At 36.4% G+C, this 18,687-nt stretch overlaps 1 protein-coding gene across 1 annotated transcript in view; it reads right to left on the reverse strand.

Moving 5' to 3' along the window:
• Positions 1 to 18,687, reverse strand: part of LOC150109428 (EF-hand domain-containing family member C2-like) — a 396,984-nt gene that overhangs the window by 103,453 nt on the left and 274,844 nt on the right. The window contains exons 9-10 of the mRNA XM_090402356.1: positions 8,042 to 8,184; positions 132 to 331 (exon numbers count right to left, since the gene is read on the reverse strand). Coding sequence (XP_090258482.1) covers positions 132 to 331; positions 8,042 to 8,184 — 343 coding nt within the window. The remainder of the gene's footprint in view (positions 1 to 131; positions 332 to 8,041; positions 8,185 to 18,687) is intronic.

Consider the following 18,687-nt stretch of genomic DNA (forward strand, 5'->3'; position numbering starts at 1 on the left):
AAATTGAACTGTAAATTATAAAACAGAATTTAATTATGAATTATAAAACTGAATTTAATTCTAATCATATTAAACAATTGGTTATAAATACACTATAGAGTTATAATGCAGTATGAGATTTAAACATTTACCAGATGTGGATGCTCTTCCATATAACATAAAGTGTAATCATCAGCATCAAAAAGAAAATAATCATTGCCTCGCAGATGAAGAGTTGCCCCGACATAGAGATCCTGAACTTTATAGTATATTGGTGGTCCTGCCTCACCTAGTGAAGGGGAATCTGGCTTTTTGATACAGGCTCGTTGCATATGCTTACCATCCATTATTCCTAAAATTTCAATATGCATTGTATAAGCTTTTTAAAATAAAGCAATGCTATTTTTACAGTCTCTTTTAAATAAAAACATGAGCTTCCAGTTAACAATCCACCATTAAATTCAACTCAAAATCTAACTACATTTACTGGGAGCAATAACCTGAACTAGATTTTTGTGGTTTCTGGAAACAAAATTATTAGTGCCTTCCCCCATTCCATTTTACTAAATATTGATAATATAATAATAATAACTGACAATGGAAAAAAAAATTTGTAAAATTTTCAATAAATTATTATTATTATCATCAGACTTTCATTAGTTGAAAGCCTCATTGAGAGAGGTTCCAATCTCTCTCTCTCTCTCTGTCTCACACACACACAGCTCATCCTACTGTGCCTTAAATGCAATCACTAGCTTCACACTCACCACACTCTCATGCAATGTATTCCAATCACCTAGCATTCTCCATGCAACAAACTTGGTCTTCATCTCTGCTCATACCCTTCTTATAAAGCTTCCAAGGATAGACACTTTGTCTACCCCAATCTCAACCCATTCTATGATTGAGAAATATAAGTCAGTAAGGGGTTATTACCAGATTAAATGTCTTAATCATGATCCCCCCCTTCTTACTCTCCTCCTCCTTCTCCCATCCACTAGATTCTACAATTTACATTCCTACAATGTCTTCATACTTAACATTCCAGAGACTAGAAACCACTTAAGTCAATCACCTCTAGCCATTTCCAACATCTCTTTATTCTTTTGAAAATGAGGTTACTTAATTTGTGCATAACAATACATACATACAAAATCTGATCAAAGCCTTTTATGATGAAATCATAATAACATCCTTATTCCTACATGTCAATGTTCTTCACATCATTGCTATAATGTGCTGTGCTGTCCTCACAATTTTAGCAAAATTTCACCAAAATTTAAAACCCTCTACTTTGCAACATTGAAATGGTAGTCTAACCCACTTGCTCATTCACACAATCCATTCAAGTCCTCTTACAAAGCTACAACATCCATTCTACTCCTCATACATCATGAATAATTATGGAGACACATTACCATGCTATAGAACTTACTTTAATTAGATTAAAATAAGTCTGATATTTATATCAAGTCATTCTCAGCAATACATACATTGTGTGTGTGTGTGTGTGTGTGTGTGTGTGTGTGTGTGTGTGTGTGTGTGTGTGTGTGTGTGTGTGTGTGTGTGTGTGTGTGTACATCATTGACTCGGTTAACATACATAGTTTTATGAAGAATTAAATGACTAGAACCGAGATTTCAGTAAAAAGGTTTTAATATAAACACACTACTAGTTTCGGCCTGTAACAGCCTTCTTCAGGTGACATTATAAAAGAAGAAAAAACACTAAACATTGAGGGTTAAAAGACTATGAACAACATAGACAGTCTTTATACATAATTAGCATGAAAACGTTGTAGTTGTATTTGAAGCTGTTCTTTCGTTTGTTGCATTGTTGGGAGAGTGCACTTGCTGCATCACGTGAACGCCAGTACACGATTACAGCTGAATGACTATCTGGGAGGTTGTAGCTTAAGTTGTTATTTAGATGAACAGGATTGAAGATGATTTCTCTAGATTCCACAATTTTTCTCTCTGCTTCGTCACTGCAACGGAAGATGTTAGTAGATTTTTCCCAGCAGACTTTGTGACTTTGGTTATCATCATTAGGATTAGCCGAGAAAAGGATATGACTTGATTATGCACTCGCTCGCTGTCTCTTGTAAGTAATGTCTCTCATGTGTTCTTCCATACGCATTTCAACAGATTTGTCTGTCTGCCCAAAATAAAGAATATCACAATCACTCACACAATATTTTATATATTTTATATTTGAGTTGATGATGACAAGGTTTTGGGTGGCTAATTAAGGAACGGATCTTTGGAAGTGGAGTGAACAAGGTTCTGATATTGTATTTTCTTAGAACTTTTGCTAATTTATGTGAAACAATACTTATGTAAGGAATAGATATATTGCCTTTGAATCTATTTGTTTCTTCTGAGTGATGTCTAGGAGGATTAAGAAGGAATTTGTCAATGATTTTCTTGGAATATCCATTAACTTCAAAAGAAGTTTTCAGATGGTTTATTTCTGTAAGAAGTTCATTTGGGTCATCAAGAAGAGAACGGGCTCTATATCCCAAGGTAGAAATTATTCCAAGCTTATGAGGAGGGAAATGATGGGACTGACTGTGCAGATATCTGTTGGTATGTGTGGGCTTTCTATATATCGATATTTTTAGTTTACCAGAAGAGCGAATCAGTTTGACATCAAGAAAAGGCAAGGAATTATCCGTTTCAAGCTCGGCAGTAAACTTAATACTTTGATGTCGGCTATTGAGATGTTCGAGGAAAACCATAAGGGATTCATGTCCATGGCTCCAAACAATGAAGACATCATCCACATAACATTTCCAAATTTTAGGTGTTAAAATAAAGGAAGAGATAACCTTGGTTTCAAAATCTTCTAAGTAAATATTTGCAAGAACACGAGATAAAGGATTACCCATAGCCAGTCCATGATTTTGTTTGTATATATTATCTTGAAATTTGAAGTAAACAGACCTGATGCAATGTGTAAGTAAGGCTAACATTTTTTTGGATAACTTGTCGTTGAGTAATGTTAGGACTTCATCTGTTCGGACATTAGTGAACAAAGAAGTTATGTCCAAGCTAGCCGTGATGTCATTTTCATCAACTGTAATATCCTTGATGTATGTAACAAATTCTGTAGTGTTCTTGATAAAGGATGGTGACTTTCCTGAAAAAACTTTTTAGGTATTTGGCAAGATATTTTGAAAGATTGTATGTAGGAGAATTGATACCTTCTACAACTGGGTGTAATGGGGTGTTCTCTTTATGGATTTTAGGAACACCATATATGCGAGGAATTAATGGATGGAGAGAGCGTAGAGATAAACGAACGTTTCGGGATAATTCAGTTGTTGTTTTTAATAAGTTGTTTGTATGATTTTGAAGTTCATGAGTTGGATCTCTCTCAAGTATTGAGTAGGTATCATTATGTAGTAATTCAATAATTTTATTCTGGTAATCTTCAGAGTTCAGGATGACTATTGCATTGCCTTTATCCGAAGGGAGGATGATTATATTTCTGTTGTTTTTTAAACTTTTAATAGCTTTGCGTTCAGTTGAAGTAATGTTGTCTGCAGGTGATTTTGCGTTAATCATGTACTGGCGTTCACGTGATGCAGCAAGCATGCACTCTCCCAACAATGCAACAAACGAAAGAACAGCTTCAAATACAACTACAACATTTTCATGCTAATTATGTATAAAGACTGTCTATGTTGTTCATAGTATTTTAACCCTCAATGTTTAGTGTTTTTTCTTCTTTTATAATGTCACCTGAAGAAGGCTGTTACAGGCTGAAACTAGTAGTGTGTTTATATTAAAACCTTTTTACTTAAATCTCGGTTCTAGTCATTTAATTCTTCATAAAATTATATATATATATATATATATATATATATATATACACACACTACACACACACACACACAGGGTTACAAGCTACAAATATGCTTGCACATTCCAACTCTCATTCTAATATGAAAGGTGTTAATATGGAATTGGTCTACCTTCTGCTATAACAGCTTTCAATTTTCTGGACTGTAATTCCCTTCCATTCTTCCACAACAATATTAGTGAGGATGGTCACTGATGTCAGGCTGTTTGGCCTGGCTCACAATCCTCATCCCCTAGGTATTTGATGAGGTTGAGATTAGAGACTGTGCAAGTCAGTCAAGTTTTCAATACCCATCTCATCAAACCATTCCTGCAAAAAACCTCACTTTGTGGATGGAAGAATTGTCCTGTTGATACAGGAAAGGGTCTTCACTGAAGTGTCGTTTAGAATGTTATTATAGGTGACAACTGTCACTGGAACTGGAGAACCCAGTCCAAACCATGAAAAACAGTCCCAGACAATGATGCCTCCCCCTTTCACCAAACTTCACAGCTGATACAACACATTCAGGCAAGTAGCATTCTCTTGGCATCTGCCAAACCCAAACTCATCAGTTGGACTGTCAGATGGTTAAGTGTGATTCATCACCCCAGAGAACATGTTTCCACTGCTCAAGGTTCCAATGGCAGTGACTTTATGCCACTCCACGTAACTCTTGGTTATGTGGAGTGCCATAAAGCTAATGCTTTATGCCACTTAATGCATTAGCTACGGCATAAAGCTAATGCCCTAGCTAATGTTAGGCTTGTGCGTGGTTATACAGCCAGGGAAACCCATGTTCTTCAGCTCCCAATAAATGTGGTGCTGCGTTGCTTGTAGAGGCATTTCAGAACTCAGTAGCTGGTGCTTCAACCCAGGACAGGCGATTTTTTCATACCTTATCCTTCAGCACTCAGTGGTTCTGCTCTGTGAATTTATATGGCCTACCAGGTTGCAATTGTGCTATTGTCACTACTGAGCATTTCCACTTCACAGTATCATCATTTACAGTTGATCAGGGCAGCAGCAGCAAGGCAAAAATTTTCAGAACTCAATTGTTGCTAAGGTGGCATCATATGATAGTGCCATGCTGAAAGTCACCATGCTCTTTAGTATGGCCCATAAACTGCTAAAGTTTGTCTGAAGCCTTCACCATTGCATGCTTCCTACTATACTTGTATGAGCTATGATTGTAATGTATATAACTATATCCATTACTACAAAAGGATGTCTGGATATTTTTGATCAGATAGCATATATCTGTATATACCATGGTGGGCTAAGTATAACTGCTTTGGTCAACTATTAACCATAGCCTGACTTCTGGTGAAAAAGAAATCATAAACACACTGGTAACATTACATTGGCAGTTACTGGTTTCCTATAGTCATGCTACTTTTCTGTCTGTTGTCTGAGAATCACTGAATCTTTATCAAATTAAATTCCATTCTTCCAGTTATCCAATATGTGGGTTATTCCTGCTTGAAAAATTGTTGAAGTTCTTTTTTGGATGCTATTTGGGTTGTAGATGAGCCATCCAAATCCTTTGGACTTTTAAGATGCCATTTTTGTTGAGAGTGGTTGATGGATAAGTTCACCAGCTTTCTTGAATTTATGTTTGTACCAAGTTTTAATCCAATGATGATTGGAAAGCCACCAAGTCCTTACATCAAACCAAAACCTGCTATAAATGTAAATTCAAGGAAGCTAGTGAAATACTGATTCATCAATAAACTCTTAGCCAAAATGACATCTCAAAAGTCCCACAGGTTTGAACAGCTCATCTACAAATTCATCTCACAGGTTCACAAAATGCAGTATTTTCTCCTTGCATAGCTTCACTAGCATACTATTTATAATCTTCACTCACTGTGCTAACTCATCACTATTTTACCTGGACAACACACTGACCACCTTTCCTATCACACTGTTATCTTTTACTCTTCTTAACAACCTCCTGATATCCCTTCTTACGTTCTACTTTTTGCTCACTTACTCCTCATATCCAATGCTTTAACTACTCTATTTGTTCTTCCTCCAAAAATCAAAGTTGAATCTAAAGCTCTAAACAGTGCCCCCCTAGTGGGCTAAAATGGGTGGTCTTGGCTGTTGAGCTAAAGATCTGATGAATGGTTCCCAAATTGGAAGCAGTTTCTTGAATCCAAATTTGTTGAGGATTGAGCAGTTTCTTAAAGCTGAGGCAGATTCTAGGAATAGCCACTTATATTTGTATTTGCTGCAGTAGAGTAGAATGGCCATTCTTCTAATGTATTCTGTGGTTGGTGTCCAGAGGTGGTCAGCAAGTCCTGAGTGACAACAGTGGTGGAACTAGATGTTATCCATATGTTCAGCAATTCTGATGCTGGCTGTCCTGCTTGTTTGGCTATAACAGGGAGTTAGGCAGGATAGCCTAGCCATCCTTATAACAGTGTATTTATTCCCTATTGGAGTGTCCAGAATGTGATCAGCAAGTCCTGAGTGGCCATATTGGTGGAACCAGATGTAGTCCACATGTTCAGCAATTCTGATGTTGGCCATAGTAGGACAGTTAAGCTGTCCTGCCTAACTTTCCTAATATTAATAATATGGTGATACAACTTATACATTAAGTATCATTGTCTAGATCCCACTAATGAGACCTCAATAAAGATCAAACCAGTCTAGTGACCTTCCCATACACATCTGAAAGGATGTGTGCATTGTATTATGGGATCTGAGGCAACTGATGCGAACTGAATTACCACTATATACAAGTTATGGAGATACTTCACATGTAAACTTTGTTTTCTTATGTTTTGGTAAAGGATTTAAACAAGAATATAATTTCTTGTCAAGTATAATATACTTTGTAAGAGCAAAAAAACTTTCTAGAACTTGACATTATTAGCATTTAGAAAAAATGTATTATTATTATTATTATTATCACGTGATCCCTCCAGGGAGTCCAAAGACTCATTGAGGGAGGGCACCTACTCTACAGCTTTCTGTCTCTACCACTCAATCCATCAACTACAACGAACCACAACTACCATCAGCTACACCAACGTCATCTACTACCCACCACCACCACTAATATTTTCACAGACAATCACAAACATCCATGCCCACAGCAGGATTCGAACCCACAGCCTTTTGGCTGGAGAGCAGATAAGCTAACTGCTTGGCCAACCAGGCTGGCAATAATCAGATCTAATCTAAAATTGTATTCCCACTTAAATGGAATAGGAGATAAAAGTAAGCAAAGCAGATGTTTGATACAAGAATTTGTGCGGAAAAGACTGAAACTCTTACATTTCAATCTTCTAAGGCACTGAAGCAATGCCCATAGAAGATTGAAATGTAAGAGCTGACAGTATTAAAGACCTGACTAATCATAGATTAATTTGGAATGAAATTGTGAATTGAAAGCTAGTAACAATTTCATTATTACTAGCTTCTCTTCTATTACTAGTTTATGTCACATAGTATCTTGTGAATCGTTGGTGGATACATATCAATAAATGAATGATGAAATCAATTTTGTATTAAAACATATAACTTAAAGAAGAGCTGCAGAAAGCTTGTTCATGATAAATATTATCTAGCATAGAAAAACATACATTTTTTTATTATTTTTTTAATTTTTTATTATTTTTTAAGAGTTTGCTCACTGAAACTAATCTTCCAATTTCAGTCTTCTTAGAGAGTAACTTCAACATCACACTGCACTACAAAATACTTGAAAATGATAAGTCTGTTGAGGATTTTTATATATATATATATATATATATATATTTTTATTTTTGAAACAGTCCCCTGGATATCTGGATTGTGATGAACCTCTTTCAAACTCATCAGAGGCCATCTCTCTCATATAGAAGCAGCAAGTTTTTCATCCTACAAAACAGGTAAACTGGCCAGAAGACATATCATTAACAGAGACATAATGCTCTGACCTCAGCTGACTCATCTTCCAAACTCAATCAGCCATAAGAAGCAGATACACTTTCACACTAAGCTGCTTGCTGTATAATACCAAGATAAATCACATTGTGATAGTGAGAATGCTAACTGTAAAGGCAATATTGGCAATGTCAATTGTTTTAATTGGTGAAACTCTTGTTTCATCTGAATGGACTCTACTTGGTTAGAAAAATAAAATTTCTATCTTCTTTTGATAAAAAAATTCAAATAAGTAAAACAATTTATAACATTTGTTTAAGATGAAATTGCAAACCTGAGTTCTCCTGCTTTGGTTCATAGACCTGAACAGAATCATCTGACAAATAATAACTTATCAAAAAGTACCGACTGGCAGTAATGGCATTGTCTGAGATAATGCTGGATGCAAACCTCAGCTTGTTGCTGACAAATCCCATTCTATAAAACACACAAAAAAAATAAAGATAAAATAATATTTGTATAAGGGGAATAAATATCACAAATAAAAACTAATGCTGTTGTGATGGAAAGATATAAAAAACTATCCTAGCAATTTTCTGCAAAGATGATTTACAATTTCTTAATATTACATTCAAATATGAGAAACTGCAAAATGTATAACATTAGTGCTGCGTGCGCACATGTGTGTGTGGGGGGGGGGGGGCAAAAGTAAAGAAGCTCTGTAAAAGTATCATATTATTATTATTATTATTTCCCAAGACCTCATGGAGTCAAGGACTCATCTGGGAGGCCCTTTTATCACACACACACACACACACACACACACACACACACACACACACACACACACACACATCTCATCATACCATGTCTTAAACACACTCAAACTCCTTGCAGACACCACACTCTCAGGCAAGGCATTCCAATCATTCACAACCCTGCACGAAAAAAAACCTGTCTCTCACACCCTCTTTATACAGTTTCCAGGGATGACCTCTGGCTCTCCCCTGATCTCCCACTATTCTCTATAGAACTTCTCCACCATTGATCTTATAACAGCCCCTTACCAACTTGTAGGTCTCTATCATATCTCCCCTCTTCCTTCTCTCCACCAGACTCTGCAAATTACATCTTCTCAATCTTTCCTCATACTCAAAATTCCAGAGGTCAGAAACTACCCTAGTCAGTTGCCTTTGGACCCTTTCCAACATCTCTTCATCATTCTGAAAACCTGGTGACCAAATCTGGGCACAATAGTCCATGTGTGGCCTAATCAAAGTCTTATACAATGGAACAAGAATCTCCCTACTTCTACACGTCAGTGTCCTCCACATCATTCCCAGAAGTCTTTGTGTTGTCTTCACAATTTTGTGTCCCCTAAATTTTAGATCCTCATCCACTATCACCCCCAGATCTCTTATTTCCTTTACCTCCAACAATATATTCTCACCAAGCATAAATTCTGCATCCCATCTTTTTTTTCCATTCTTTATACAGTCTTTTATGAATGTCTTGAATGTCTTTTACTGATTTCTTCTATACTTTAATCACTATTCCTGAGATGCTGACTGTCATATAGTTTTCTACTTCTGGCTTTGAGCCTCCTTTATGCAGTGGAACTATGTTGCACTCTCCACACCATTGGCATCTTCCCTACTGGTACTGAGACTTAAATTAAATAGCTTGGTTAGAGGAGCTGGTAATTCCCTTATGCATTCTTGTAATACACAGGCTGGCATGCCATCTAGTCTCATGGTTGTGTTCACAATGAGGTTTTGCAATAATGTAAGCACCCTGATTTCTTCAACCTCTATTCTCCCATCACCACCTAGATAATACACCAATGAAAAATGTTCACTCACTAATTCAACTATTTGGTTTACTTCAGTTACCTCACCAACATCAGCACTTTTTACAGTCATACCTTCCATAGTCATTCCTCCTTTTACTTGTCACATAGTGAAAACACTCTTTAGGATTTCTTTTGTTCTCATTAGCTAGCTTTCTCTCATAGCTTTGGTCTTCTTACCATACAGGTACACTTCTTGCCCACACCCTATACTGCTCATGGGCATGCTGATCACCTTTTCTTTACATTCCCACCACAACTTTTTTCTTTGTTTGCAACTCCTGCATAATGATGTTATTCTTCCATGTAATTTCTACCACCAGATTTATCCTTCTGACTATGGGTTATTCAGCCTGACTGTCAAACAACCCTTGACTACCTTCCATGCATCACTAACATCTTTCCCTTCCAAATTCTTATAGCAGTTCCATGTCATAAGAATTCACCTGCTTTGTAATTGTATACATATCCCTTCTTAACAGAAAATTCTGCATATCTGGCAATCTCCCAGGTCAAGACTACCTGATCACTTTCCCCCAAGCAGAAGCAGAGTAGCTAGATTAGTTACTGTTAAGTTCTGTGATGCTAGGATCAGATCTGGCACTCTCAAACCTCATGTCCCCTCCATTAAATGCTGTCTCAGGTAAATTATCTCTCAATAGATACATAAATTTCATTTCCTTCCCTCTCGTAAGTATGCCTTCTCCCAATCTATATCCCCATAGTTGAAATCTCCTAATAATTACTTGATCTGCACCCATTATTCTAATTTGCCACTGCATGTCATGTCATTTACATCCTGCTACATACCCCCTAGATTATAGCACAGTAGGCCTCTATCTCACACCAGGTAGCTTCAAATGAACTGCCCTTTACATCCCTGTCCTCCTGATGTACTTCTACTCTTTTTGACTTCTGCTATCATTAGCACATCCCCCCATCCTGTTCCTTCTGTCCTCTCTGCAGATACTATATCCTTTACATTCTATTTCTTTGACTATATCATCCACAGTTAACCAAGTCTCATGTCTCATTATTACCTATAACTTTTTAACTGAGTTCAACTAAGTAATGCCCAAACTCCCCCCCCCCCTGCTTATTCCAAATACTTTTGGCATTAGTATATGAATTGCAATATTCCCTTCATTCCACAACCTTCCTTACACTTTGTGTTGTTTATTCCACTAAAGTTCAGAACCCGGGAAGACACATTCAGCATCATGTGATCACTCTCCCACTTATTAACATCTGGGTTGCCTAGGCCTATGCTCACTTGCACTATCCTAAATGTTCTAGTTGACTGACTCTATACTACTGAACTGAACAACACTGTCTCATCTCCAGACCCCCAAATCCATTTAAATGCAAGTCATCCACATTATATAAATCCTTCCTTCCTTCCATTTAGTTTAAATAATCACTTTAAAATATGAGGGTTATTTGAAAAGTTTGGTAAATTCCAATATAGATGGTGACACAATTCGTGCATTCATACCAGTGTCGGCACCTATCATCTTTTTCATGACTCCTGGCAAAATTTTAGCCATGTGTGACATGTAGTTCTCATTTGGCAAACATTTAAAATGACCATGTTCACATTTTTCATAAAAATGGAGAAAAACGAGTTTTGTGCAGTGATAAAACACTTTTATTTGAAGAAGTGGACCGTGCAGATCAAAGACAAATTAGATGAAGTTCATGGGGGACTCTGCACCAGTATTAAAGATTATTTTTGGATAAATGAGTTGAAACATGGTTGTAAGTCCATCAAACATGAAGCGTGCTCTGGACGCCCAACTGAGTTCACTATGAAGGAAATGATTGACAAAATCCATGATACCATGGATTTTGTCAATCATTGTCAATATAGAAGACCGTCAAGTGGAAGTGCGTGTGATTGCTGAGATTGTAGCCATCTCAACTGAATGGGTGTATAATTCCTGCACAAAAAATTGCACACAAAAAAGCTGTATACATGATGAGTGTAGTGATTGTTGACTTTCAATCAAAAATGCATGCGAAAAGACATTTCAACACAGTGATTGATGATGTTTAATCGCAATACGCAGGATTTTTTGCATTGATTCGTGACTGTAGACGAAACTTGGATCAACCACTACACATCTGAGTCCAAGCAGCAGTCAAAACATTGGACAATGCCCAGTGAAAGAGCACTGAAAAAAGCAAAGACTGTTTTTTCAGCTGGGAAGGTGATAGCCACTGTTTTTTGGGATTTCCAAGGAATTATCATGGTAGACTATTTGGAAAAGGGTAAGACAATAACAGGAGTCTACTAAGCATCATTGTTGGACCATTAAAAGAAGAACTGAAGGGAAAAAACGGCCAAGATTGGTGCACAAAAAAAAGCGCTCTTTTATCAAGACAATGCACCGGTCGTCACAATGGCAAAATTGCATGAATTGAGGTTCAAATTGGTTCCACATCCACCGAATTCACCAGACTTGGTGCCGTGTGACTTCTTGTTCCCAAACTTAAAAAATTTGCCTTGGTGGGACAAAACTTCAAACGAGGATGTCATCAAGGCTGTCAACAACTCTTTTGCACAATTTGACAAATCCTACTTTTTAGATGGGATGAAAAAATTGGAAACTCGCTAGACCAAATGTGTAGACCTCGATGGAGACTATGTTGATAAATAAAGGTGATTTTTCTAAAAATATGTGCTAAACTTACTTTTTTATCAAACGTTTCAAACCATCTTCATAGACTAGCCTCCATTCAACCACATTTTTTAATATTTTACTTAATATCAATGTTTTATGTAACAATGGGATGCAAGAAATCAAGTTTTTTTTTAATAGCCTGCTACCTCATCAAATTTGTTTCATGGGAGACTTTAATTACAGGAATATAGACTGTAAGGAGGAGATAGTGTGTGGGAACAAGGAGAGCAAGTTTGTGGAATTTCTGAGAGCATCTTAAGCAGCATGTGACTGAAGAGCAACTAGAGACTTTAATGTTTTAGATTTGGTGATAAAGTCACAAGATGTAGTTGTTAATGAAGTGTTCACACTGCCACTGGTTGGTGAGAGTGATCATGAGGTACCTGTTCGGGGAGATATGAAACAAGAAAAGGTCACTGCTAAAAATGGATACATGTGGAAGTACAAAGCAGGTGATTATAGAAAGCTCAGTAGTCACTTAGCATCAGTACATTGGGTAGATGAGCTGAGCTGAAAAGATGTTAACAATGCATGGAAACTCACAACGCTATATCTGACAAAAGCAATGTATGACTATATACCAAGAGTTAAGCGAGTAAACAGAGTAGGGGTGAAATGGATGAATGAACAGTGAAATCAAGCAAAAAGTGTTGGAAAAGAAAATGTTATGGAGCAGGTATGAGACAGTACGAGACGGTGATCAGATCAATGAGGAGTATAAAGTGCAGGCTAGAAGGTGATGAGCATGGTAAAGAAAGAAAAGGTGCAGTGTGAGAGGAGATTGGCTGGTCAGGCCAAGATTAACTCAAGAGAATTTTTCTGCTACATGGCAAGCAAGAGGAAGAATAATTATGGCAGATTAACATTGGTCAATAGTCATGGCAGCAGGCTAACAGCTGCAAAGAATATAATGGAATATTCCGTATATCATACGGAATTGGGTTGAGGAACATGGTATTCTTTATGATGGTCAGCATGGATTTGTAAAGGGTAGGTCCTGTTTTCGTAATTTACTTGCAATTTATGATAAGGTGACAAGTGCATTAGATAAGGGAGAATCATATACAGTGATATTCTTAGACTTTGCAAAAGCGTTTGATGGATTATCACATGATAAGTTAGTATACAAGCCGCAGAGGATGAGAATATATTGATTAGATGGATCAGAGATTGGCTCTCTGAACAATACCAACAGGTTGTGTATCATGGAGCAGTGTCTCAAAAAAAGGAGGGTAACCAGTTGCATACCTCAGGGTTCTGTTCTTGGGCTCTCTGCTGTTTAACTTGTTTGTAAACGATATATCATGTGGACTGACTGGGGATCTTCAGTTATTTGCTGATGATGCAAAGTTGAGAAGAATTATAAGTAGCACTGCTGATGTTAATTCCCTTCAGAAAGATTTTAATAAATTTTGACTTGGACGAAGGAATGGGGTTATAGGTTTAATATCAACAAGTGCAAGGTGTTGCATTTTGGAGTGCAAAAATATAAGGCTGTCTACTACATCGATGGATGAAGTGGATGAAATTAGAGATACAAATGATGTTGCAAAGGCTGCACATCGTAATGCTGCTATGATAAGAAGTACTCTAACATGTAAGGATAAGGAAGTGATTGTGCCACTGTATAAGGCACTGGTCAGACCACACTTGGACTATTGTGCTCAAATCTGGTCACCTGGTTTTCAATATGATGTGGAGACATTGAAGAAGGTCCAGAGGCGAGTGACTAAGACAACGTCAGGACTTTGGAATGCTGGCTATGGAGAGAGGTTGAAGAAATGTGGATTGCAGAGCTCTTGATGGATAGGAGGAAGAGAGGTGATATGATAGAGACATTTAAGTTAGTGAGAGGATTTTAATGGATTAATCCAAAGGGGATTATAAAAAGAGTAGAAGGTGACAGGGGATGAACCGGAGGTCATTCCTGGAAGTTATGTAAAAGTGCAGTGAAGAGGAGTGTGAGGAGTAGATTTTTTACATAGAGAATTGTCAGTGAATGGAACATATTACCAGAATGTGTTGTTAATGCAAGGTGTGTTCAGGATTTTAAGATTCTATATGATAAATATGTTGTCAGTTGAATGAACCTCCCACGATGAGTCTGTTGACTCCACGGAGGGTGTAATAATAATAATAATAATAATAAAATAAAAAAGTGATTTTATAAAACAAATTGTATTGCTGAAAATTAGCTTAGAATCCATGCAGGATTAAAGTAAGAAACTTTTATTGTTAAAGTAGGAAAATTTTATTGAAGAAGATGTATTTACTATAAGTTAAAGATGCCAAGAAATAATATTCTTGGTTTCATCCTTTATCAGTGTAAGCAAACAAGTAATGCACGTGAAGTAACTTCTTGACTGGTCTACTTGTATATACAGGCTGACTTCACATTAATTACCTTAGTATCACGTAATGCAATACACATATCCTTACAGACATATATAATGCTATGCATTATGGGAAAGGTCACTACCCAGAAATATTTCAATCTTTATTGAGGTCTCATCAGTGGGAGTGAGACCCAAAAGAGATACCAAGGTTGAAGTAATGCAGAAGACATATTTTTCCCATATACAAATATGGGAAAAATATGTAGTCAAAAGGTGTCACAACTAAAATACTCTGGATTAGAGCTAGTTGTTGAATGTTTTTTCACTAGGATATATTATAAGTTAAAGATAACAAGAAATTATATTTTTGGTTTCATCCTTTAAACTAAATGTAGACAAGTAAAGTTTACTCACTAGATTTATATAATATATTTACGATATATTTATATATATATATATCTATCTATATATTTATAAGATATATTTACTGTATGCATAATGATCTACATAGGATTTTCTATATCAGCATGATGGAATTTTGGTGTGAAGAGATGATGTTTCTTTTTCAACTTTTCTCTTCTTATCAGACAATAAATATTTTCACAATACAGTAAAACTCCGTTTTTATGTTCCCGCAGTTTATGTTTTCCTGCCATTTACATAATTTTCCATTGGTCCCATCTTAAGACCTATTCTTATGATATATTGTTTTCCCAATTAACAACTTGATGTGGACGTTATTTCCTGTGATTTGCGGTTTTTTCTTGGGTGGCAACACTGATTTTCGAATTGATTTCCTCTCATTCAAATCAATTTCTGTGGAAATCTGCACATTTCTGTTCCCAGATGGCATTGCTTTTGACTGTAGTTTCATTTCCACCATCACAGTGACTTGCATGCTTGCAGTAATAATGAGCGATACCGTGATTTTTCAATCACAGTACGAATTGATATTGCAGAATTTCTACTACATAATTCGGCGTGTTATAGTTTCTTTCAAGTTGTGGTGGTGGATGATCCATATTAATAACATGGAGAAAAAAGACAGAAAATGTATTTCGGTAGAAGAAAAGATGGCAATTCTGCGACATGTAGATTAGCATACCGGAACACGTGTCCAATTAGCAAAAGATCTTGGACTCTCTGTGTCCACTTTGAGCATGATAGTAAAAAACAGGTCAAGCATTGAACTCAATGCAAAGCAATCTGGAGCTATGTCAAAAAACGAAATTATATACAGACATCGACATATAATGAACTGAATCAACTTGTGGAAGAGTGGTTTGTTTCTACGAGAGTGACAGGTATTCCAGTCAATGGTACTATACTCCGGATGAAAGCCCTTGAATTTGCTGCGAGGTTGGGGATTAATGGTTTTACTGCGTCAAATGGATGGATTGATCGTTTCAAGACTCGTCACAGTATAATCGAGCATGTGGAGAAAGTAACTATTACTTTGCAGGGGAAACTGTAAACCAGTGGAAACATGAACTAAAGCCTATTATTCAGAACTACGAACCAAAAAATATTTTCAACGTTGATGAAACTGGGCTATTTTATAATATTCTGCCAAGTAAAACATTGTGTTTTAAAGGAGAGAAGTGTCATGGTGGTAAACTTAGCAAGCAGAGGTTAACTGTTTTGCTCATAGTCAATGCTGATGGATCAGAAAAATTACCTCCACTGATAATTGGTAAATTTAAAAAGCCAAGGTGTTTTAAGAATGTGAAAAATCTGCCTGCTAAGTATGATGCCAACAGCACAGCATGAATGACCAGCAGCATCTTCACATCCACCATGCATACTCTGGATGCTAAAATGGGGGCAAATCACTGCAAAATAACTACTACTGCTAGACAAATGTCCTGCACACCCTGAAGATCTGCAGCCTAGAAACATTAGATTAGTGTTCTTTCCCCCTAATTGTACAAGTGAGCTTCAGCCATTAGATCTGAGCATCATTCATGCATTTAAATGGAAATATAGAAAAATGCTTGTTGAAAAAGCTCGGTTTATGCATGATAATGGTATGGACCCAAAACAAATGACCATATTAATCCTTGATGCCATGCATTATGTGGCCAAAGCATGGTTGCATGTTACTCCTGAAACCATATCCAACTATTTCCAGAAGGCAGGAGTTACGTTTGTGGAAAAGGAGGAATAACTACAGGAGGAAGAAGAAGATATCTCAGAGCCTAACAACTGGTATGTGATGGATGAGTCTTTCTCATTTCAAGACTATGTTGATGTTGATGCTGGTGTGATCACATCAATGGTACCAAGTGTAGAAGACATCCTTTCCAACCACCTTGGTGAAGAAGAAGAGGAAGAAGTGGTGGAAGAAGACTGTTGAAGAAAACCTACCATCCCTACTAGTAAAGAAGCAATGGAAGCTATTTCTGTTTTGAGGCGGTATATTGCAAGTGCATCAGGAGACAATGAGGCATTTAATGCCTTATACACTGTGGAGAGGCAGATGGAACTTATAAGAGTGCAGAAAAAGCAAAAACAATCAACAATTAAAGATTTTGTTTAAATAGATAAATGTAAGTAATTGTAAATTACTTATTTTCAGTTATTAAATTTTGTAATCTAGTATGTAGAGTCATATACTAGCAGTAAGTCATCTTTTAGTAAGCCTTTTTTTAATGTTTTTTACATTTCCTGCTATTTATAAGAAGAGCGACAGTTAAGTGGAATATTTTATCACACGATGTGTGGTCGTGCAGAAACCCTCCAGATTCACTTCACATAAGTGTACTTAATTTTTAAGTTGGTGACATTCATTCCATCTACAATTTGCAAAATCGCATGTACTTTTCCTAATGGCAACTCAAATTTCAGTTTATTCAAGCATCTACTCATATAATTTTTCTTACATACGTATTTTTACATGTGCACATTTTTTTTTGTTTTCTCTTTTTCACTTCAAAGGTGTCATTTATGCCTCAGTTCACTATGGTATTAAGTCATAGGATGCCCAACTTAGAAAAGTTCCTATTTTTTGACATTCTGTGGCTGAAAATTGCTGTACAGTAAACCCTTGCCGAATGAGGGGATTACGTCATTAATACATTGCACGCACGCCAAAACCACATTCCGCAAGGTTAACATTCTATGGAAAAAAATGTGTTAGGTACAGTTCAAATTAAGAAAGTATGTATGTATAATTTAAACTAACCTAAATATTGTTGTAATTAAAAGGGAAAAATGAAACAAATGTTAATTGAAAGGATTTTTATTACTGTTTAATAAGTAGGTAGATGACACAATTATTTTTTTTTAAAAAGCTAGTGATTTTTGCTTGGGACAATGACTAACGCAACTCTTTAAAAGTTTCGCGGTAAGGAGCGCAGAGTTTTTCGATGCCTTTCATAAAGTGTCCTCTTCTTTCTTCATTTGGGTCAATCTCCATTGCAAAATCAGACAGTTCCTGTGCCTTTTTTAACAATTCGTTTAACTTCTTGTAAGTTAAATGTGCTTTATCTTCTTCTTCACTATCGCTGCTTTCACTGTCGGCTGGTGTTACAAGATCATCCAATTCTTCATTCGTCATTACTCGATAGTCATTCTCGATTAATTCTTTGACTTCTCCTTCTTCCATATCTGAAAATCCTTCGCCGCCAATTGCTTTTGCAATTTGTATGATTAATTTGTACAATCCAAGCTATTAATATTTTTTCCATCTTTTCTAATTGCGGAATTATTCTTGAAACTTGAGCAACCTTTGCCGAAGTATCGCCTGAAGCTTTGACACTAGACTGAATCTTTGCTTCATTCCTGTATTGTTCTTATGCTTGATTAGTTTATAGCTAGTTTTCTTGCAAGCAATGAAACATGTGTACCATTTCTCAACTTATCTAAAATTTCAATTTTCTGAGATAATGTCAAAACTTTGCATCTTTTTGCTGCTTTATCATCTTCATTCTTCCTCTCATCATCATCATCATCATCATCAAATTCCTGCCATGTATCCACAAGGGGTGTACAGGATATGACAGTACTACATGAAAAAATTATATCATTACTAACTTCCTAGCTACAATTTTCCTCCAAATCAGTCTGTTACTTGTCAAGACTCCAACATTATCAGATCTTATATTTCTAT

The sequence above is a fragment of the Typopeltis vanoorti genome, chromosome 2 (genome assembly GCF_054136105.1).
Source record: "Typopeltis vanoorti isolate ZY-2024b chromosome 2, IOZ_Tvanoo_1.0, whole genome shotgun sequence".
Classification (NCBI taxonomy): Eukaryota; Metazoa; Arthropoda; class Arachnida; order Uropygi; family Thelyphonidae; genus Typopeltis; species Typopeltis vanoorti.